The 25,096-nt window shown below is 32.0% G+C and overlaps 1 protein-coding gene and 1 pseudogene across 3 annotated transcripts; both read left to right on the forward strand.

Moving 5' to 3' along the window:
* The first annotated feature begins 10,927 nt into the window (after positions 1-10,927).
* On the forward strand, positions 10,928-17,157 carry LOC115952471 (synaptotagmin-3-like). Of its 3 annotated transcripts, none has more exons than XM_031069655.1 (12): positions 10,928-11,226; positions 12,471-12,569; positions 12,699-12,749; positions 12,885-13,008; positions 13,144-13,262; positions 13,620-13,721; positions 13,829-13,903; positions 14,897-14,973; positions 15,272-15,521; positions 16,047-16,418; positions 16,579-16,707; positions 16,796-16,911. In XM_031069655.1, the coding sequence occupies exons 1-12, from the start codon at positions 11,116-11,118 to the stop codon at positions 16,814-16,816; spliced, it is 1,530 nt and encodes a 509-aa protein (XP_030925515.1). In that variant the 5' UTR covers positions 10,928-11,115; the 3' UTR covers positions 16,817-16,911. The 3 variants fall into 3 exon arrangements, with proteins under 3 accessions (XP_030925515.1, XP_030925514.1, XP_030925516.1); XM_031069654.1 differs by having other exon boundaries at positions 10,929-11,226; positions 16,786-17,157; XM_031069656.1 differs by lacking the exon at positions 10,928-11,226 and having other exon boundaries at positions 12,536-12,569; positions 12,878-13,008; positions 13,645-13,721; positions 16,786-17,157.
* Positions 17,158-21,259: 4,102 nt separating this feature from the next.
* On the forward strand, positions 21,260-24,634 carry LOC115952356 (annotated as a pseudogene).
* Positions 24,635-25,096: the final 462 nt, after the last annotated feature.

The raw sequence follows: 25,096 nt of genomic DNA on the forward strand, positions 1-25,096 counted from the left end.
TATATTTTTAGTAAGTTTTATACTAAATATGTGACAAAAACCCAAACGTTAATTTTTTTTAAAGCTAATTTTATTTTAAACAAATTAAGACAAAAGGTAAATGCTAAAAATTAAAAGTATTTTACATGAAAGAATAAATGAGTCTAGAAAAATTGAGCCAGTATCTGAATTTCAGTGATGAAGTTGTCGTAAAGAGTCAACTATGGTGATCGCTTCTTCAAAATATGTCGATCAATATAATATCTAAATTCAATAAGACTTTAATACATATGTTATCTTATTATATCTAGATCATTCTTTTCTTTTCTTTTTTGTTATCTTATTATATCTAGATCAATTTTTTTTTTTCTTCGGAAATAGATCATTCTTATTTAGTTGTACATGCCATGTTTTCTATTTATACGAAAATAAAATCATCTATCTTCCCATAAAATAAACCATCTATCTTGTTTTAAAGTTTGATTTCTTACTAAAATATATATATATATATATTTGTTTGTAAGATATCCTAATCATTTTTATCGTGTTTAGAGTTAAACTCGAAAAGTATATATTAACAGTATCCTAATTCATATAGCACACGGTATTCACATATTTCTGCAGAGAATATGAATCATTTTTATTTGGATATAATTTTGCTCTAAATTAGTTTAGATGAAAATTATTCTAACTCACTATGCAACGAGTATCCACATGTATTTTTAAGTCATTTATCTATACTATTAATAACAGGATTTTGATTTGGTTTTCAATTGTTTGCGTATTAAAATATCCTTACACAAATTCTTAAACTCTCTAAAATACCTCTATCATTTAGTTAAATAATTTTAAATTAAAAAACACAAACTGGTTAAAAGAGTGATTTACTTTTCTTAAGTTTTAGATTTTTTCTTTTATCTTCTCCATTCAGCCTAAAACTTAGAAGACTATCTCTATGTTGTCTCTTTATTTAAAAAAACACAATACACACGGTTATTTATTTAGTTCTATCTTGTCTCTTTCTTTAAAAAAACACAATACACACGGTTATTTATTTATTACTTTTAAACATTATAACACTAAACAAAAATAAATAAATAAAAAAGAAAATTATTGCAAGCACAAAGTGCGTGTTAAAAGTAATATGACTTAGTTAATATTACCTAAAGAGTTATTTAAATAAAATATACATAGATGATCATCTGAACCGTTACATAATAGATCAAATTAAAACTTTATGCTAGTTTATTAAAGAACGATTTGTAACAAAAAAATAAATAAATTTAGTGAGGTTACACAGGAAGTGATTTTTATAAAACTAAAATTTATGATTTGAAATTGAGTAAACTGTTGGATTTAGTGTTTGCTAGTTTTTAGGGAAAAAATGTATCAAACTTACGTGAGATATGTTTAGATTGAGAGTGTGCTAAATTTTAGGAAAAAAAGTTTTTATGGTAGTTTTTTTTTTTAATTTATTTTTTTTTGAATTACAATTTTAACCCTATTTTTTATTTTTTAAGAATAATGATTATCTAATTAAATTAGGGGTATTTTTGATTTTTTTGAAGTCATAGCTAATTTTTTGAATCCTCTTAATATATATATATATATATATATTTGCACGTACGACGAGGTTCTTTTTTTATTTGGAGTTTAATGTAATTTTTCAATTTGAATTTATCTATTGTTAGTAAGATTACATCGGAAGAAATTTTTAAGAAACTAAAATTTAGTATTTGAAATTGAGTAAACTGCTGGTTTTAGTGTATGCTAGTTTTTAGAAAAAAAAAATTGTATTAAATGTGTATGAGATATATTTAAATAAAGACTGTGGTGATAATTTTTAGGAAAAAAGTTTTTCGAATACATATATATATTTTGAATTTTGTTGAATTACAATTTTAACCCAATTTTCTCATTTTTAAGAATAAAGATTATCTAATTAAATTAAGGGTATTTTTAATATTTTAAGAAGTCGTAACTAATTTTCAAAATCCTCTTAATATATAATAATATATATATATATATATATATATAATGCACATCGTTAGCTTGTTTTTATAAACAATTTCAGTCATTCCGTTAATTAAAGATAATAATCTCTATAAAAAAAAATTAAGATAATAATGAACTTGAAAAAAAAAAAAAATAGTTACATGTCAACATGAAAAATAAGGAAAACCATATAAATTATACGATCGCATTTGTTTTCTTTTTCTTTCTTTGTTTTTGGTAAGGTAATTGTATAAATGAAAATTAACTCATGAAAAGTAATAAAGTAATAAAAATTAATATGCGGTCTCATCCATGCAAAATGGAATATGCTTCTGTAGCAATATAGCATCAGTGAGGAAATATTATAATAAACATGTGCTGAAAAGAAGTCAAAAGCTCTTTAAGTTCTATATATATTATAAAAAAAATAAAATTTGAAAGTAGTGTTTTACAAGAAAATACTAACCATTCATTTCTTTTAATCATTTATTAATTAAGGTGGAACGTGAGATGTCTTATGCTTTTTAAATTATTTTGTTATCTAAACAATATCAATGATCATGATAATGACATTCACTTTAAGATTAGACAACTTTAATAAAACAAAAGAGGGAAAAAATGAAGCATGGTTGAACGAGTAATATTAATTAATGCTGATGATTTATTTATTTTCTTTTTAAATATTGAGAGGGGGGATATGTCATTTTCAGTAATCATTTTTTTAATGAATAAATGACATCTGTGAGAATGGCTTTTGTTTATATATGCAGGGTTTGATGATAAGGTTGGACTACTTGGGTAAAGAAAAAGAGGAAAAAATTGAAGGAATACTTTGTTTTTTACTGACAAAAGTCTACAACGAGGGGCTGTTTGGATATTATTTATTGTTATAAATTGAAATTGAAAATAATGTAATAAAATAATTTTTAAATGTGTGAATAGTATTGTGGGACCTAGTTTTAAAGAAAATTTTACTGAAATCCGTACTTGCGGGCCTTGTGAACGGTGCACAGGACCTACACAAAAAACGCAGCTACCAACACAAGCGCAAACGCATTGTTATCTAAACTAACACTTAATGTGATGATGAAACATTTTTTTTTCTTTTTACAATTTTTGATCAGGTTCTTTTGTGATTAGTATATAATATAAAATAAAAATATAATATCAAAAATGGGTATTTTTATTTTATTTTTAGATAGTTATAGTATTCTATGGCAGTTCAAACTTTTTTCTCTTTAAACCTTCAAGCACTTTGTGTATAAGAAGACGTTAATTAAGCTCTAAGGTTCTTGACTATTAGTGATGGACTTAGAGAAAAGTAATGTCATTCTAATCGCGACAAATTACTTCTTAAATATGGCAATGTAATGATGTATGCTTCTATTCACTCTAATAACTTGTTTCATGAAAAGATCCTAGTATCTTCATGCTAGCATCATCAGCATTATCCAATTCAAAATGCATTTAAATAAAAACACAAAAACACAGTTAATTATCTTTAATTTTATAAGATATTCAGTCACTTGTCTGGATTGTTCTTCGAATCTTACAAACTTCAAACGATTTAAAAAAAAAAAATTGTCCTTTTTTCTAGGCAACTAAACAGTTTAATTGGTGGTACGAATCAAAGCAATACATACGTGGAAGATTTTGTAAAAATGTCATAAATTTTTCATTGCATTGCAATGTGTCATAGGGTCAATTTTTCACTCAAATTTTTTTAAATTTTTCTTTTTTTAAATGTCAAATTGATTTTTGACTTAGACATATTTTATATATGTGTATATATACACACACACAAAACTCTTTATAAACTCTTTTTTTTTCCTTAATTAAGTACAACTATACCAATTTTTAGTGAAAATCAATTAATAAAAAGCCAAATAAACAGGTGCCAAGTGAACACCAACATAAAACCTTGCGAAATTTGTATTTTTGGTAAGATTTATAATATGTTGATAACGCTCCTACCTTTACTTACATCATATCATCTCCTCGTCATCTGTGTATTTTGTAACAACCTATACTTACAAGTCAGCTGATCTGTTGCAAATTTGACTTGTCGAAATAATGCCAAAATAAGTAGGGATGACTATGAGGCGATACAAGGTCGGATCATGTGCAAACCATGGATAATTTTGAGGTATGTTGCTATCCCTAATGATGTGATTCAATGTTGATGAAAGAGAAATTAAAGGGGTTAGCATGAGAGTATAAAGAGAGAGATACAAGTGTTTTTTTTTTTTTTTTTTTTTTTGTGTGATAATCGCAATGTTTACCTCTTGTCGAATGATATATATAACTTTTTAAAACCTTTTTTTTTTTTTTCGTTTTTCTTTTCTTTTCTTAAGTACAACTATACCAATTTTTAGTGAAAAAAATAATAATAAAAAGCCAAATAAATTGGTGTCAAGTGAACACCAACATAAAAATTGACGAATTTTGTATTTTTGGTAAGATTTATATAGGATTCATTTATTTTGTGTGAAGTGTTTTCTATGGAAAAATAATTTGTTTTTCATTGTTTGGTTGTAACCTATAAAATTAGTTTTCCAACATTTGGTTGTACTAAAATTCCCAATGACGATTGCAATTTAAGGAGGAAATCCAGGATGGTGTCATGGTAGTAACAATTGATCATAGAAACAAACATAACGAGTAAGTGGTGATGGTGGTCAACAATCGGTGGTGGCAGATATTTGGTGGTTGAAGATTAATAAACGGTGGTCAATAGTTGAGCAGAGGGTGAGGTGAGTGGTCTATGGCCAGCTATTGGTAGTGGCATGGATGGGCTAACATCGATAAGTTGGTTGAAGCTACAAAATTGCCTACATTTTTTAGAAGTGTAAAACTTTTTTTTTTGGCCAATTTTGTACTCCATTGCCTCATAGTTTCGGTTACACCAAACACTAAAAAATAAGGAAAAAAACATTTATGAAGCTCACCAACCTTAGCCTACATGCGCAAGCTTGATAACAAGTATACTCAGAGGCCACGTAAGCATGTATCCAAGTTTGCGTGTGCAAATCCAGGAGTTTTTCCATCTATTATCATTAATTTTAAAATTTTAAAATTTAGGATCTGTTTGGATAACACTTATTGCTAAAAATTGAAAACACTGTAGTAAAATAATTTTTAAATGTATGAATAGTACCATGTGACCCAGTTTTAAAGTTTTTTTTACTGAATAAAGTACTTGCAGGTCCAATGAATGGTGCACAAGACCCACTGAAAAACGTACAACGCAGCTGAAAACACTTTTCAACTCTATCCGAACGTTCACTTAGTAATTTTAAAAATAGCAAAACATTGTTGTTTTAGGAGTACTTATCGGCAACTCACTTAATGGAGTGGATGAAAGGACTACATTGAACACAAATAAAACTTATAGGATTGAAATAATTAAATTGGAAGTCATAGGACTAAATCAAATTTTGTACAAGAGCCAATAACCTAATACTTCAGATGCAATAGACAGGGAAAGAAGAAATAAATGGGGGAATTCAGAATTGGTGTGTGTTTTTCTAGTCATAATTTGTTATTTGTGTGTGGGGAAACACTTGAGAAAGAGAGTAAAGCATCCCTGCAGTGCAGGCTGCAGGTTCAACAACGTGTCATACATGCATTGGCTTATTCTCTCTTTCTTTCTCTCTCATTGATCTAGTCGTTGGCAATTCAGTGCATCAAACTACTTTTCCTTTCTATAATCATGTTGTTTATGTTCAGTATCAAGATTAGAAAGCAATATTATAATGCATTACATTACATTACATGTAACTACGCCAATCGAAGCAGGAAGACTTAGCTGTGTTGAACATATTCACTGAACTTTGATTAATTATCTGTAAAACTAAAATATATTCCCTAAGTATACCTTTTAGATATAACAAATCAAAGAACTACGTTTGAAATTACAAAACTACATTCATTCATCTATCTCTTTTAGCAGTTAAACTTATCAGTTTATGGAGACAAATCCCCATAGAGACCAACATGGCCCAGATCACCAAGCTACCAAGAATCTAGTTTGCACAGTTTAGTTTACTAGATTGAGATTTTTGGGGCTTTGTGGCACAAGTTTATAATATGAGTGTTTCACTGTTTTTGTTAGTCTTGTGGGAGTTGATTCATTGTATCTTATCTAAATTGAAGCAATGGTCGACGTGTTTATAAACTTTGTACGTACAATCATGTTTCTTTTTCTTTTTCAAATACACTTATACAAACAGCTCTACTAGCTGAAGTGTCCCTCCTGTGTTTATTTATTATCTTAAATGATGAATGATCTCTAGCTAATTGACTTTAGGCGCAGCCAAACGTGCTCAAAATTTCATTTGTTTAATAAGTTATAGGTAATGTGATTTTATGGTAGAGTTAAAATTTGTGAGACTTCTGCATGGTCATTGTTAATAACTTATAATATATATATATATATATATATATATATATATTATCACTATTTTTTTCTATGAGCTCTAATCACCCACATTAACACACAAAAAAAAAAAAAAAAAAAAGCAATTTTGTTGGTAAAACTAAAATATTTCTTGTTTTTTTACTATTATTAAAGAAACTTTTGGGCAAATTTCATAGAATTTCCTTTCCCTTCCCCTCTAAGGACAATAATAGGTCAGATTTTTTTTTGGGTTTTTTGACCCAACCAAACCTTAGATAGCCAAACTTTTGGGTTTTTTTGACCCAACCAAATTTTTAGGTTTTTTCACATTTTTAAATTCGTTAGGATCTGGGTTTTATACCTTAGATAGCCAAACCTAACCTGATTATTAATTTAAATTACTATAATACCTCTATTTTAAATTTTTGTTACACAAAAAAGTAAAGTTTATATAATAAAAATTAGTGTGCCTTTTTTTGGGTTTCTTAAAATACTACTGTACTTAATTGAATGTAAATGTGCTTACTAAAGACTTGTATTTTGTTAGATAATGTTTTTTGAGCAAGACTTAAGTACAGTACTTAAGTATTGTTCCTTAAGTTTCCCTTTTAAAATTTTGTCATATGAATTTTTTCTCATGGGATGAAAGTGTATTTTTAAATTAAGTAGTCACATGTCTGAATCTTAAGAGGGAAACCTAAGAAATAGCACTTAAGGTATTATACCTAAGTTTTGTTTATATTTTTTTTAATGTTCAATTTTATGTTAGCAAGATAAACAAATGTATTTAGTACAGGTTTGAATTTTTCAAATATACTTGGAATGAATTTTGAATAGGATAATTTTAACGTGATGGTGTATACAAAATAATTTGAACTTGAAAATTTTTGTTCTTACATTTTTGGATTTATATATAAATGGAATGAATTTAGATTAGAATTCCTAAAATTTAATGCGATGATGTATATCAAATAATTTAAATTTGAAATTTTTTGTATTTAAACCTAACACACCACTGTTCCAATGACCTCCTGTAACACTTCCATCACATAACATTCTAATGAATTTCAATTTTGGGCGTTGACTTGTCATTTCAAACCAAATTTTGGAACTAGATTTCTGCAGTTCACTTATAGTGGATCAAGTTTTACTAAGAAATTGCATAATATTTAACTTAAAAAAATATTTATTTGTTTATTAATTTTTGCTACTTTTTAGTGAAATTTGCTTTATTTTTATTTAAAAAGTACCATCTAGCATCCAAAAGCTTTTGATAAAAGTACATTTTAGTTAAAATAAAAGTATTTATTTGTTTATTAGCCTTTTCTAAAGTAGTGGAATCCACTTTATTCTTCTTTAATGAGTACAATCTAGCATTCAAAAGTTTTCAATAAACTTAACACAAGTGGAGTGGGTTATAGTTAACTTAACCGGTAAAGTCTCTAATAGTTGAATAAGAAATTTATAGTTCAATCTCTATCTATATCAAAAATTGATTAGCGTCTTCATCTGATAATAAAGAACTATCATCTTGAGCAGACGACATAGGTTAAAATAATTTTTTTTTTTTTTTAAAAACACAAGGGTAGTTTTTGTTATACATACTATTTATAAATATACAGTGCTCAAAGAAAAGTGTTAGGACCATTATAAAGTTCACAACTTTTGCTTTAACTTGTCACATGGCGAGTTGTGACAAAAGTTGTGTAAATAGTTGTGGTCCTAACATGGTTCCTGCCCAAATACATTGAAAACACTTGGATTATGATTGGCTCCAATTACCCCCTTCTCACTCACAAATTTTTACAACACTCACTTTTTAACTTTTATTTTTATTTTTTACATTTTTTATTTGATGATTGAAATTGAAAGTTACTTTTTTTTTTTCGACTTTCAACCTCATATATTAACATTAAGAGATGTTACATCATGTACGTTGCACCTTAGATATTGCACCTCTTCTCAATTTGACTTAGAGTCTATTTGGATGCCGTTTATTGCTGAAAATTGAAAACACTGTAGTAAAATAATTTTTAAAGGTGCGAATAGTGCCATGGGACCCAGTTTTAAAGTTAGATTTATGTTTTTTCATATTTGCGGGTCCCATGAATAGTGCACGAGACCCAGCCAAAAAACGTAAATGCGATGCTATCCAAACCCAACTTTAGAGTCCGTTTGGCATGTGATGCAAGTTTCAACTTATTTGAATTTTTAGTTTCTTTTTTGTACTATTCATGGGTCTTATTATACTATTCAGCTAACTTTTAGGGTGTGTTTGTTTGGAGGTGATATAGGAAGGATGGAAAACTTTTGAGAGAAAATGAATTTTGTGCGTTGTTTGGTTGGAAGGAGGGGAAAGAAAACTTTTGTGTGGGGTCCAGGCATTTTCCACCCAGGCTTACAAAAACTTTTCTCTCCAAAATGGAAAGAAAATAGGGGAGAAAACGTTGAGGCATGCTGTATAACAAAAGAGAAATGATATGTCTACAATATTTTTACAACAAATCCTAAGTGGCTGGTTGTTATTGTTAGGGCAAAAAAGTAATCTTAGTGTTAGTTTCAAATTTGAACCAATAACAACTAACCACCTGTGATTTGTTGTAAAAATGTTGTAGACGTAGCATCTCTCATAACAAAAATACCCTCACTTTTTATTGCTCTCACCTAGACACCTACCCCTTTCACTTTCTCACGTCCTATGACTATCAACCTTATTGCCCCTTCATCCTTATCTCTCAGCATCTTCACAGCAACGTGAACTCCATGTTCTTTTCTTATTTTTTATTTTTTATTTTTGCCTTGCCCAGTTTTTAGTGTAAAGGGTCATTGTATTATTGAAAAGGCTAGTGGATAAAGTTTTTTTTTTTTTTTTTTTTTGGAAAATGTCTTCTCAGTTTAGATAACAATGGTAATGTGGATAAAGTTTTTTTTTGAAAATGTCTTCCTAGTTAATGCATAATCAATTTTTGTTGCCCATAAATTTTAAATTATATATAATAGTAATAAAGAAAAGTAATATAAATGTATATGTATTTGTGTTAATTTTTATATTATTTATGAAAGATGCTATGTCTACAACATTTTTACAACATTTTTTACAACAAATCACAGGTGGTTAGTTGTTATTGGTTCAAATTTCAAACTAACGCTAAGATTACTTTTTTGCCCCAACAATAACAACTAGTAACAACTTGCCATTTAGGATTTGTTGTAAAAATATTGTAGAAATGTTGTAGACATATCATTTCTCATTATTTAATGAGTGTAAATAAATCTATTTTTTATATATTTGTATCTGTATATATTAAGAGAATTCAGAAAGTTAGTTATTACTTTTTTTCCTGTCAAAAATACCCCTAAATTAATTAACCAACAACTTAAAAATGGGGTTAAAATAGTAAATTGACAAAAAAATGTTAGTTATTGCTTTTTTTACTGTCAAAAATACCCTTACCTAAAACTTAAAAATGAGGTTAAAATAGTAAATTGATGAAAATATAATAAATTCCTACTTCTACCTTTAAATGTCTTCCTGATTCTAATAAACTCCTACTTTTACATTAATTTAAATTCCTATTTCTACTCTCTAACTCTTTACAAAATAGGATCACTCTTTTGTTAGTTTTAAAACTCCTCCAATCTACCCACGTATTCATTTTTTTTTTTACCCAAAATAGGATCACACGCATGCTCAGAGGTTTATTTATTATTTATCTATAATACTAACTAGCACGCGCGTGCTCAGAGGCTCTTTTATTTTTTAGGTAAAATTTAATAATTTGCATTCATTATAATTTGAGATTATTATATTTTCCAATCACAAAAAGATCTAGGGTTGTGATGAAAAAATTATTTCACTCACAAATGCATAATACTCATCACACCCCTAGATTTTTTTATTTATTTTTTTTTGTGTGATTAGAAAATATAATAATCCCAAATTATAATGAATGCAAATTATTAAATTTTACCCAAAAAATAGAAGAGTCTTTGAGTACGTGCTCATGCGCGTGCTTAGAGACTAGTCATATAATAAGAACATAATAGTCAATTTATATAAACAACACTTTTCATCTTTCCATTTTTCTCTCCAACTAAATAAAAGAGTTTTCCACCCTCTCACTTTTCCACTCCTCTGACCAAATACATATGTGGAAAAACCAAATATTTTATATCCTTCCACTTTTCCACTGTTCCAACCAAATGGACCCTTAGTTTTTTTTATAGTATTTTCAATTTTAATTAAATAAGTTATTTTCAAATTGATTTTAAGACATTTTTAATGTATTTTGGCAGTGGGGAAACAAACACTGTATACAACAGGATTTTTCGTTGAACACAAAAACTGGTACACACTTCACCGTGCAGTCACTATCCCCACATTCCTACGTGGGCCTCTCACATGGAGTTATTAACATAATAAGTGCACAACTCCACAAGACATATAAGGGTAAAACCGTAATTCCAGTTATATATAAAATAAAAAAAACGTACTAAGTTGTCAGATACATACGTGGATTTTGCAACGAAACGAGAGAGACTCACTCTTCTTTTGGCACTTGGCAGTTTTCTTTCTCTCTTTTCATTCGTAGCTTTCAACCGTTACGTTCCTATGTCAATTTTCATGCTTTCATTTTCACTTTGTGTTTTTTTTCTTGTTTTAGTTTTACACTGATTCTTAATAAATGCCCTTCTTTGCTTTCTCATTGTTTTTATAATGTAATTTTGGGTTTCAGAGGGAAATGGGATTTCTGGGGAGTTTACTAGGAATCATTGGATTTGGAATTGGAATCCCACTTGGTCTTTTACTGGGTTTTTTACTATTCATTTATGTCGAGCCTGGTGATGTTAAGGTAACTATTTTAAATTACTAATGCCTTCAACTCTAAGACTCTTATCTTCTTTCTTATAATCAACTATATATATATATATTGATTTGATCAAATTGGATATGCTTTATATGATTCGGGGATGTTTATGTTATATAATAGTGATCAGTGACATTCTTAATTATACTATATATTTGAATTTTTGGGTTAATTTTATGGTTAGTGTTACTTGGTATTGGTGTTTGTTTTTTTTTTTTTTTATATAAAAAAATTTCTTGCTTCGGAAGGTTTATTATGTTTGTAGACTATAGTATTACTTTTATACTTGCGTGTTACCCCTTCAATTGTGCCATTCAATAGAAATTATTAGATATAATATTTGATGCATGTGTTGAGTAGCAAGTTTGTCTCCGCAGAAAATTTTGGCATGGCCGACATCGACAAGAACAATGTGACACTCGTTATTTGCAGTTTTTAATCGGAATTGCATGTTGATGAATCTCTTTGAGGTCTTAATTTGATGTGGCTTTTTTTTTGGGGTTCATTATTCACAAAAGTTGTTTTTATGTACTGTTTTAAGCGAGTGGTAGTTCTTCAAGACTTTCTATCATTCATATAGATGAGGTCTAGAAGTTGAAAGTTGAAACCATCGAGACAATTGAGAAGTAGTCTAATGTATTTGATATATGCATTTTCCTTCTCACAACATGTGGATCCCACATGATTGTTGAATCCACACGTTGTGGGAGGGATGATCTTATATAGGGTATTGATTCTCACACATTTCTTATTGTATATCGTCCATTCACATCACCAATTTCATGTTTTAAATGTGAACATAGCGTGTGAAATTATGGATTTTGTATGTATGGTGTGTACATTAACAAATGTGAGAGAACAATTTTCGAATTCTATATGCATTGTTTATTTTTCCACAGTGTTTATAGTCTTTTGGCGATTAATTTTTATTTTTAAAAAAGAACCAAAATGTTTGACAAATATGGATAAGATGGATGCCGGATGATTTAACTTGTTTTTTGACATGAGTGTTATCTGTCATTACGTCTCTAGGATACTTACATGGCAGCTCATAATACTTGTTATATGAAACTTCCAAGTGTAATACCCCCTTTGGGAAAATCTCTTATAGACTTCTATCATGTGCATTCATCCTCAATTATTATTATTATTATTTTTTTTTTTGTGTGGAAAATAATCTTTGTTGTGATTTGTCAGTGAAGTTAACTCTTTTGAACCTACATTCGCAGGAACCAATTAGTAGACCAATTCATGAGTTTGACACAAACTCTTTGCTTGATATTTTGCCTGAGATTCCCTTGTGGGTGAAGCATCCTGATTATGATCGAGTGGGTTCTAAGCTCCTGTCCCCTTTCTTTTTCTGTTTAAATTTGATAAGTTACATTTTACATTATGTTGTTCATACATTTTATTTATGTTTTACCATTATTTATGTTCAAAATTGTATAATTGTGCAGATTGACTGGTTGAACAAGTTGCTGTCTGATATGTGGCCTTACCTTGATAAGGTGATCAGAAGTTTTTGGAATAAAACTAATTTTTCTTTAATAAAAAAAACCAAGCAAGACAGTTCTAAATGATAATAGTACCAGGGGAATATGACATAATTTTTATAATGATCCATTTAATGCTCAAGTTCGCAGGCAATATGTGGTGTTATAAAAAGCACGGCAGAGCCTGTATTTGCGGAGTGCATTGGCAAGTTTAAGTTAAAGTCAGTAGAGTTTAAGAACCTGAGTCTTGGAACTATCCCCCCTTCAATTCATGGTAAGTAAAATGAATTGAATTTTGAAGCAACTTAATCACAGTATTTTAGACTTTGTAACATGTACCAGAACCATCTAATTTAAAATTTTACTTATTCTTTTATTTAATCGTGGGATTTTATTCATCGATTGGCAGGTATCAAAGTGCATGAAACTAACGAGAATGAACTAGTATTTGAGCCTGCAGTTAGATGGGCTGGAAATCCCAACATAACTCTGGTGTTGAAATTATTGTCACTTCAGATTACGGTGCAGGTGAGAAGATATTTCAAATAGTTTATGTGGGTGTTTGGGAACTTGATGAAAATATGACATACTTGCATTGTGATTTTAATATCATTTGACATGTCTTCTTTCTCTTTGTAGACTGCTTAAGTCAACTTACTTTTTTCATCATTTAAAAATAATGAGTTCAGTTCAACATCTTACATATTGACCTTCTATGGTTTTATTACTTTATTTGCTTGATGACAGTAGTTTAGTTGATGAAGCATTAAAATGGGATAAAAATTGGTTCTAAATTATATCAGTCTGTTGTGGGTTAAAATGCCAAGTTATTCTTTATGGTTATGTAAAACAATTTTCAAAAACTGTTCATGCTTTTTCTCTCAGCTGGTGGATGTACAATTATTTGCAGCGCCCCGCATAATTTTGAAACCTCTGGTGCCAACATTCCCATGTTTTGCGAGCATAGCAGTGTCTTTGATGGAGAAGGTAACTGAGACATGAACAATTTGCCAGTTTCCATATGTAACGATGTGAATCTAAGTTTTTGCAGTTATCTCATGTACTTTAGTGACAAGTATGTTTTATATGTGCAGCCACACTTAGACTTTGGACTGAATTTACTGGGAGGGGATGTTATGGCGATTCCTGGTGTATATCAATATGTTCAGGTGCTCTGTCTTTTGGGTTTCAAATCAGCCATCTGCTTTAAAGTTTTATATGATGATTTATTATATTATGGTTAGATGAGCTATCTTTTAACTGCACAGTCAATCACCAATGATACAGTAATATTTGTAAGATAGGCTTCATTTTGTCAATCCGTCTTATATAAAATACTCTAATTATAATTTTTTAAATTATCTTGAGTATTGGTTGAGCTTTGGAGTATGGCAAAACAGCTAACATGATTCCTTAGAAATAGATTAAAGTACATGTTTCAAACTAATAATTCAAATTTACCCTAAAAAACACACAAGAATCCCAACTACCTGTCTAATCCTTTTGTATATTAAGTTGACTTTTAGTATGGTTTCTATTGCATTATGAGGGATAAGATATAGTTATAATCTTCTATTGTTTTATTATTCCTCAAGAAAGCCATGTTAAGTATTGGACCTATAACCTATTGGTTGGCCATCTTTAAATTTTTTTGGGGGGGGTGGGGGGTGAGGGAAGCAATGGATTTTTTTTTAGTTTGCATAGCTGACTAACTTACTTTATCTTGGTAAACTTATGAACCTAAATGTAAATTGAAAAAGGCATAGCTGTCCATCAGCACTCATTCACATTTGAAAACTCACTTAGAAGTGTACTTGGTAGATAACTGTCATTGAGATTCAATCTATTATGATTAAGTACAAAATTGGACATTTTACTTGGGAGGAGTGCAAAAAGAATTTTGTATCCCTCAAGATTTGAGTTGGATGTGAGAATGCATGCACTCTTATTTTTACAGGAAATAATTTATGTATTGCTAAGGAGTGTGTACCAATTTGTATTTGAATGTTTATTTGTAAGTATGAAGGATTCAAGCGCATATTCTTTGAAAGTTTTGGAAGTCTTCTTTAATTTCAAAATGGAATATCACAAATATGATTATCATATAGTAACATATTTTTTATAAAAAAAAATATATATATATATTTCTCTGTTGCTGGCAGGATACCATAAAAAAACAAGTTGCAAGCCTCTACCTCTGGCCCCAAACTTTTGAAATACCAATTCTTGATGGTTCAGTGTAAGTTCATATATGCCACTGTAAAGTTAAGGATGTATGATATTCAGTATCAAGGAAAACACTGTTATATGGATTCAGACATTACTTTATTGGAAAATGATTTAGTGGGATACTTGTGAGTTAAGGATTCAATGACAATTAATTATTTTAAAATTGAAATGCCAAATATCTGCCATGTGATTCCACATAGGTTCTTCACTACCTTGCAGATTAAGAATTGGTTGAGTAAATTTTGGTTATGGTGGTTTCATTTAGCAGAAATTTTCAATAATTTATCTGTTCTTTTCTTTGTCGATAGAGGGTCTACGAAGAAGCCTGTTGGCATACTACACGTGAAAGTTGTGCGTGCAATCAAACTCTTGAAGATGGACTTATTGGGAGCATCTGATCCTTATGTTAAACTCAGCCTAAGTGGAGATAAGCTTCCAGCAAAGAAAACTTCTATAAAGATGAAGAACCTGAACCCTGAGTGGAATGAGGACTACAAGCTTACAGTAAAGGACCCAGAGTCTCAAGTTCTTCAGTTACATGTCTATGACTGGGAGAAGGTTTTTTATTTTGTTTTCCACTTATAATTTATTGCTTGAGTATTTAAATTTATAGTATCTTGTAAATGCCCAAAAAATATTCTCTGTTGATTTTAAGTTGGTCCTATTGGAAGAGTCAGCTATAAATCATTGCAGCATTTATGAAAAAAATATTCATGCAAGGACAATGATTGCGGAGAACTCTCAATACTGTCCTCTCCATAGAGTTTGATGTTTAGTTGAGGACTTTTCATGTCATCTTGGTCTTGAAAAAATTAATCATATTACTTTTCTTTTTTTAACTGAGAAGTGTTTCCAATAACATAGGTTCAATATAGTAGCATTATCTGATCTTTATATTTATTCATTAACACATCATCTTATTATAAGTCATGTGCAACTTGTATAGCACTACCAAGTGAACTTGTTTTCTGGTATTTAAGAAGCTTCTAAGTTAAATTTAGGATTTAGTGTTAGGAAAAACTTATGTGGTCGTCTGGTAAATATTTTGGGATTGTAAAGTTTATATGAGCATTAGTTTTACAGGTGGGGACACATGACAAGTTGGGAATGCAAATAGTTCCACTGAGGTTGCTTACCCAACATGAGACTAAAGAATTTACACTTAATTTGGTCAAGAACACAAACCCCAATGATCCTCACAACAAGAAATGGAGAGGGAAACTTGTGGTGGAGTTAACATTTAAGCCTTTTATAGATGACAGTGAACTATTTAGTGGATCATTGCATGGATCTGGGAAAAGAGAAGACATGGTTGGAAAAGGATCAGAAGATGTGTCCTTGAATAGAGCTGGCTTACTTCTTGTTTTGCTTCAAGGCGCTGAAGATGTTGAGGGGAGTCATCACAACAACCCTTATGCTGTAGTCAATTTTGGAGGAGAACAGAAGAAAACCAAGGTGAATTTTAACTTTTAACACTTTTTTTAACTCTTAGTTTCTGACAGAAATGTGTAAGTTGTACATTATATTTAAGATTAGTAGTATGAACCTCTCATTACTTTAATTATAGTATAGATACATTTTGAGGTGTCCTTCTGATTAAATGTACTTTGTCTAGACGATCAAGAAAACCCGGGATCCGTGTTGGAACGAAGAGTTCCAATTTGTGCTAGAAGAGGCTCCTTTAAAGGAGAAGATCCGCATTGAAGTCATGAGCAGGCGGACAGGCTTTAGTTTCCGACGAAAGGTTGGATCATTTTGGTTCTTGATTACCTTCTTTGTATATCTAATTCATTGCAATTTCTAAATTCTATACTTTGTCTAGGAATCATTAGGATATGTGGATATCAATCTAAATGATGTAGTACACAACGGACGTATCAATGAGAAGTACAATCTGATCAATTCAAGAAATGGAGTCTTACATGTTGAAATACGTTGGAAGGTGATTTGAGACGTGCCACCAACACTTTATACTTCACTACTTTTAGAGTCTTACATTCTTTTGGTTATATTTTATACAAGCATATTCTTTTGTATCACATTATGGAGTACACAAAGTCAAAATAATGGAAAAAAGAACAAACAAATCTGTATTTTATTTAGTCCTATTTCTTGTTAATCTTTATTCTTGTATAACACCTATAGAAAGGTGTTGATTTTTGTAATTTGATACCCTGTAATTTCATTGTTTTAACATGTTCTGTAATTTGTGACAGTGATCATGAATTTTTGCTGAAGCAGATTTTCTGTATCATGCGAAATCTTTATTGGCCAAAGCCAGGAGAGTTGTCAAAAGGCATTGTTAAGCTAGTTATATATTTTTTCCATGCACATTGTCTGCCCAAGAAGCTGTTTATGGCTCACATCATGATTTTGTTGTCCAAGTTATTTATAAGGGGGAAGGACGCATAGCTGATGGGGGAAGCACAGTATAAAATAATGAAAGTAATGTAATATAGTAATGTAGATAAATAAGTTAGAACAATAATAATGTAGATAAATAAGTTAGAACAATAATAAGGCGGTAGAACCAGCCAAGCAGTATATATCAAAATTAATTCAACGTAAATAAAAGTGATAGTTCAAAGTAAATGAAAGCAATTTAGAACCGTCCGTTATGATGGTAGTCCGTCCAAGGTGGCGGTAGCAACAAATACAACAATAAACATAAAATTGAAAGTACTTGTTATTGAAAGTAGTACAAAACACTTACAGCAGTAGTAGTAGTTAATACAAGATCTCAGAACAGGTTAACAGTTACAAAACTTAAACTAGTCCTAGTTACAAGGTTTGTAGTGAACAAGGTAGTAGTAGTAGAAACAAGAAATTCTCTTTCTAAGAAAGCTTCCTAAGGGAAGGAGTTCTAAGGAAAAAAAATTCTAAAGTAAAACTTGTTCTAAACATAAGGGACAACCCCCCTTAAATAGGCAAAATTCGGAGTGAACAGTGTCATGAACAAGAACGGATGAATAGTGACAGTGAATAGTAATAGATGAATAGTGACAGGTGAATAGTGACAGGTGAATAGTGACTGAATGGTAAATTTTATTTTTTGTCTCCAAATTTTGGGGAATCATCCGTAGAGCTGGAATGTTTGAAAAGTTGAAAACCTAGGCCAAATAGTGGGTGTCTTTAGATTCTAGACCACCTTTTAGGCCATATTATTAGTGCCCAAAAGAACCAATCACAAGAGACCATAAGAAAGAAATTTTGTCATCTTGTGCCAATTGAGAGTAATTATTAGGAATCTTCAGAAGTATCATATTGGTGGGAAACAAGTTTTTAGCAGTAGTTAACATTGAAGTTTTTTTGCCATTGTGCAGGCCAGACAAATAGGAGAATCAAAATCTTTCGCTAAATCCGGAGTATCTTGAAACAGTTCCGAATTTTTAGCAACATATTCTTCAAAGCCATTGAAGTATTTTGGCTTTTGTGCAAGCCGATCAAATAAGTAGTAGTAGTTTCAAACAATAGAAATCTCAGGAATGAATTCATTAATTAGTGGAAGGAGCATTGGATGGATAACCATCAAAATGATCAAAAGGGCTTTGTGGAGAATCACATTCATACTCATGGTAAATAGCATACTGATTACAGAATCCACAATATAAAATTGGCTCAAATATTGGAGTTTTCCCTAAAATGAGAAGACTTCTTGGATTACAATGATCAGCAATTTGCAAATGAGCAATGGCATCAGAATATGGTATGGGACCAAATATAGAAATCTTGTCTGTACTTCCCATGAAATGATAATTTTTCCATAAATTCTGAGCAACATTAATAATTTGGTTATTAAAATAATTTCTCCAACATTTTGCTAGAGCAAAAGGATCATCAAAGGACAATTGAGAATTTCCTTCAAACCATGGCTCTTGGTGAGTGTGATCATTAATGAGAATGAGATGCTTTGAGGGCTGGACATTCATCCAGTTATCTCTTTCCCATTTTGGCAACGTACTCCAGCATCTGATGGAAACAAAAGGACTGTTAAATCCTTTAATAGCCTCTTGAATAATTTGTGGGAGTTGGCTGGCTTGATAATGACTTGTTAATTTTATGAATTTGATAAAGCCATATTCAAACATTTGGGAAAGCCAGTTAGGGTCCCTGTCATCATCATCATCTGAATCATCAGTAACATATGAACCATCATCATAATTTATCAAGAGGCCAGGAAATGGGTGTTTCTTTTCATACACTCTGAGAGTACTCCCAAAGTGTTCTTCCCAATCAAGTTGAATAAAGACACTATCACCTTCGTCTAACTCATCGGGATCAGGAATAGTGGTAGTAATAAGTTTTTTGAAATATTTGAACTGTAGGTCAACAGACCTAAACATAGGCGTGCTTCTCAGAATACGTAATTGTATATCCGTCGACAAGTTGGCAACAACACTTCTTAATAGAGATTGGGTCTTAAGACTCAATCTAGCATAATTAGTGCCCATTATAGTCTCATTATCCATTGAATGGATTTCCTCTTTGCCAAAGAGTTGACTAATGTGGGCTTTAAGACGACTTCGAAGAGCCTCATTTTCTGCAACAGGGTTATTTTCTGAAACAAAATTGTTTTTTGGAGCAAGGTTATTATGGTGGCTAATATAAGCCTCATTTTGAGCAATAAGGTTAACAAGGTGGATTTCAAGGGCTCTAAGGGTTTTTTGGAAAACATTATGGTGATTTCTAGTAAAAGCAAATTGAAGGTTATCAAGAATGAATTTAATAGAATCTGGTAATTCTGAATAGATTCCATTGTGGAATTGTAAATTTCGTGACAAAACTTCTTGTAAAGCAATTACCATATCATCACTAGAGTATGTCATCTCTGTCGGGACATCTCCTTGAAGGGATGTTGATCCACTAGGTTTTAATATATATATATATATATATATATCATAGTTTTTGAAGGTTCTATTTATAATCAGAATGTGGCAAAATACTTTATTATTTAAGCTAATTGGAATTCATATTGTATATAGCAATAATTATCTTATACATTTGATTTATGAATCATCTCTCTTATAATACGTAGATTACTAGCCTAATCTAAGTGTATATGTATGTGAATTTTCCTCATAGATGTTTGAACCTTGACCCTTTCTCCCCACACCTCATAAACATTTATATTTATAGAGTGATCATCGCGCTAAGGGTGCGCAGTAGTTAATTTTGATTTTTTAATATTTGACTAATGAATACATTTTGATTAAGATCAAGCTTGTTCTAAATCTGCTAAATTTAAGGGATTGTGTCAATGGGTCCAATATTAGCAGGGCCTTCTATTTTTTTCTGGGGCAATGTATATCGGACTTGTCAAAAATGGGCCCTTACAAAATTGATAAAAGGAAATGTGGAATTTACTAACAACCCAAAACTCTGCCCCTTCTTGGTCAAGAGCTTGTAGAGGGCAAACCTGTTGCAGGCTGTGTACCTATTTATGAGAAAACTGAAAACATGTGGCACAAATACAATAGGAGAAAAGCTCAAACTAAGAGAAAACAATGAGTACAGTCAAAAAGTGTGTATGCTGAAGCAGGTGTTGCACTTGCACCATCGGTGGCTCTACCCACTTCCATATTTGTGTCTCCCCACAGTTCCTAGCAATTTGCGCTACCTCATGTGCCACACTATTATTCTATCTTCTCGTATGTTGGAACTTCCACTATCTGAAACAATTCAAGCCATTTCATTTCACACCTCCTTCAAAGTTTGAATTTCAAGAGCTTTCATGTAAGCTTATACAAAAATTACTGTTTATTTTCTGAATAAGTAACTACTATTTTTCTATTTTAACGAACCATTTCTTAAAATTATCTATTTTATACTCTATTTCATTTAAATATCAAAATTTTAAAAATATTTTAATCGTTTCCCTCTTCACTTTCTTCCTTCATCTCCGAAAACAAAAAGAAATAATAAAAATATGTTTCACATAAGCTACCTTGCCTCCTAAATTTAGACAAGCACTATAACAAAATCCTATTTTGCATAAATAGTTCATGATCTGATGCGGATGATTTTTGAGTTTCATTAGTAAGAAAATTCTCTATATTACTAAACTTTTTATCTAATAAGCAAGGACACAGGTACATGTACGGTATGACATGAGCAATTTTTTAAAAAATTATAATATGATAAAGAGGGTATAACACCAGTATGACACAGATAACGCACCAAAAACAGAGTTGCAAGACAGCCTTTTATTACCTGATGGATCTTATGGCCCTCACTTGGGCTATGCCTATGTTTAGTCTCACCTTCAAATATTAAGCCCAACCCAACTCTAAAACACACAGCAGAGTCCCAACTCGCCGAAAAAGATAATCAAAAAAAGGGTTGCCTTAAACCTTAGCTACTCAACAACACTCTCATCTCAGCTCACTGTTCTGTACTTCCTTACATGTAGATCGCTGAAAACCAACGATTCAAAAACCCATTTCAGACTCACTTCTCATTTCTCAAAAACCTATCTATGGCTTACATTTCTGTATCTAAACCCTACCAATGGTCTCCCAGGGTTTTTCCCACCATACCCAGAACCTTAAACCCTTCCTCCACCTTCAATCTCCTCCGCTTCTTCTCTTCAACCGACAACTCTACCTCCTCCGTGGATCAAAACCCAAACCCAGATTCGGGTCCTGAAGCTCCATGGCCTGAGAACCCGAACCCGGAAAATGTGGAGCCAAGGGTGATTCAACGAACCCCATGAGGTAATATTCGAAACCCAGAAAAGATAGAGGATGTTATATGTAGAATGATGGCGAGTCCGGCCTGGACGACCCGGTTACAGAACTCGATCCGGGCATTGGTGCCCGAGTTCGATAATTCATCGGTTTGGAATGTGTTACATAGTGCTAAGAACTTGGAGCACGCGCTCCAGTTCTTCAGGTGGGTCTAGCGGGCCGGGTTGGTCCGCCATGACCGTGACACCCAATTGAAAATGATTGAGATTTTGGGCAGAGCTTCGAAGCTCAACCATGCTAGGTGCATACTGTTTGATATGCCGGAAAAAAAGGGTGGAATGGGATGAGGAATTGTTTGTTTTGATGATTGAGAGCTATGGTAAAGCTGGGATTGTCCAGGAGGCTGTTAAGTTAAGCTTTGTTTAAGGTGATTTTGAGGCGTGGGCGGTATATGATGGCAAAAGAGGTACTTTAATGCCATGTTGAATGAAGGGATTGAGCCAACTCGTCATACTTACAATTTGATGATTTGGGGGTTCTTTTTGTTGTTGAGGTTGGAGACGGTGAAAAGGTTTTATAAGGATATGAAGAGTAGAGGGATTTCGCCGGATGTGGTCACTCATAATACTATGATTAATGGGTATAATCGGTTTAAGATGATGGATGAGGCAGAGAAGTTGTTTATGGAGATGAAGGGGAGGAACATAGCTCCTACGGTTACAAGTTATACTACCATGGTAAAGGGGTATGTTTTGGTTGGGCGAGTTGATGATGGGTTGAGATTGTTTGATGAGATGAAGTCTTTTGGTATTAAGCCTAATGATGTTACGTACACTACCTTGTTGCCTGGTCTTTGTGATGCAGAGAAAATGCCTGAGGCTCGAAGTATATTGAAGAAGATGGTTGAGAAGCATATTGCTCCTAAGGATAATTCCATCTTTATGAAATTGTTAACTTGCCAATGCAAGTCCAGTAACTTGGATGCAGCTACAGATGTGCTAAAGGCGATGATTCGGTTAAGCATACCCACAGAGGATGGTCATTATGGTGTCTTAATTGAGAATTTTTGCAAGGCTGAGGACTATGATCAGGCCATTGAGTTGTTGGATAAGCTTATTGAGAAGGAAATCATCTTGAGGCCACAGAGTTCTTTGGATATGGAGCCTAGTGCTTATAACCCAATGATTCAATATCTGTGCAAACATGGGCAGAGAGGGAAAGCAGAAATCTTTTTCCGGCAATTGATGAAAAAGGGTGTTCTGGATTCAGTTGCTTTTAACTATTTGCTCTGTGGTGATTCTAAAGAAGGGAATCCTGACTTTGCTTTTGAAATTCTAAAGATCATGGATAGGAGAGGGGTCTCTAGAGATGCAGATTCATACAAATTGCTTATCAAGAGCTCCTTGAACAAAGGCGAACCGGCTGATGCCAAAACAGCTTTGGATAGTATGATTGAAGCTGGGCATCTTCCAGATTCATCGCTATTCAGGTCAGTGATGGAGAGCTTATTTGAAGATGGGAGGGTGCAAACTGCAAGCCGGGTGATGAAGAGTATGGTGGAGAAGGGGGTGAAGGAAAATATGGATTTGGTTGCTAAGATCTTGGAAGCCCTCCTCATGAGAGGTCATGTTGAAGAAGCCCTGGGACGCATTGATCTATTTATGCATAACGGGTGCTCACTTGATTTTGACAGTCTTTTGTCTGTTCTTTGTGAGAAAGGGAAGACAATTGCTGCTCTTAAGCTGTTAGATTTTTCTTTGGAGAGAGACTATACCATAGACTTTTCAAGTTATGAAAGGTTTTGGATGCTCTTTTAGCAGCAGGGAAGACATTCAATGCATATTCAATATTGTGTAAAATAGTGGAGAAAGGAGGGGCCTCTGATTGGAGTAGTTGTGCGGATCTGATCAAGAGTCTTAATCAGGAGGGAAACACAAAGCAAGCGGATATTCTCTCTAGAATGATTAAGGATGAAGAGAAGTCGCATGTGAGCAAAAAAGGGAAAAAACATGCTACTGTTGCTGCCTAATGTCCTGTCTCTTCACTTTTCTTCTGTTGTTTTGAGGTGAGAATTCAGGCATGAAATTTTTTAAAATGATGAGAAGTTTCATTCTTAGGGGAATATGTCGTTAGAGTTGAAATGTAATCTGTTAGTGGCTTTGTTTCAATTCCGGGGTTGTAATTCCTCTTGACAAATTTCATGTTTTCCTCTTCAAATTACTGTTGAAGTGTTACAAGAAAGAGAGTAACCGACCCTTTTTTGCAAAATTTAGATATTAGTTACATCAATCTTCTTGAGGGTTTTTTTTTTCCCTCCTAATTTTTTTATTTGATGGGTCTAGTGCCATCATATACAATCCCTTGGTCTTTTGCAGTCATAATTTTGATCAAGATTACTAGCTGCTTACTCAGCTTGCTAGAGTTTGCAGAATATCAGTGGAAAGACTATCTTGCTTTGAATTTGGGCTCAAATGTGTCCTGATCTGTTGCTAAGGAAATCAACTAGGGGAAAAATTCAGAAAGGCATATGGCCATTGCTTGAGCCATAATGCCCTCGCCTGCAGGTCCCCAGATTATGCCAATGAAGAATGCAGAATGATAGCAAATGTATTTTAAAATAAAAAAGGTTTATTTATTGTAAAATTTAATCTTATGATTGTTATTGGTGTAATTTAGGCAATTTTCCAATTGAATTTATACTCAACTCAGTTCAATGAAGGTAGCCTTATTAGTTCTTTTGTTCACAAACATGGATCTGATTACTGCCTATTATTGAATTTGAAATTTCGCTTCTCCTTATCATTTGTTTATATTAGACTTATCTCTTCTTTTTGCTAGCTGAGGCTAGGCCCAAACTGTGGCTCCCTCACACTGTAGAAAATGTTGGCAAGTTTGTAATTATGTATTCTGAATGTAGCTTTGCTGTAAAATGGCAGCAGTTTTGATGATGACAATTACATAGTGATTTCATTATCCATGGTTAATTCTCAGTGACTCAACTTGTAAAAAAATGAATACATCATCATATGTGCCAGACTGTTTGAAGTTCAATGAGGCTAGTGCTTGTAAAGTTTGGAGTCAATTTGAATTCAGGATTGAACCCAAACTGGCTGAGTCTCAATATTTTGTAGGCAGCATGGTTAGCTTTTGCTATGAGCTTCAGAGCTTGATTTTTTCCAGAAACAAGACGATTTTTTTTATTTATTTATTAAATTTCTTTGGTAAATAAATGAGGCATGAGATTAGGATTGATCTTTACACTGGCCCAAGCTAGGCCTGGAACTCAGTTCAACTTAAAAGTTTTATGCTAAAAAATCCGACCAAGCTTTGCTTTGATCACTAACTATGCAAGAAATCTGGAAGGCATCAGCTGTTGCTAAATAATTCGGCTGCAAGCTGAAGTCATTGAGCTCATTTTGGCAGACTTGGACCTAAATAAGCAGCAAA

This window comes from Quercus lobata, chromosome 7 (assembly GCF_001633185.2).
Source record: "Quercus lobata isolate SW786 chromosome 7, ValleyOak3.0 Primary Assembly, whole genome shotgun sequence".
NCBI classification, from domain to species: Eukaryota; Viridiplantae; Streptophyta; class Magnoliopsida; order Fagales; family Fagaceae; genus Quercus; species Quercus lobata.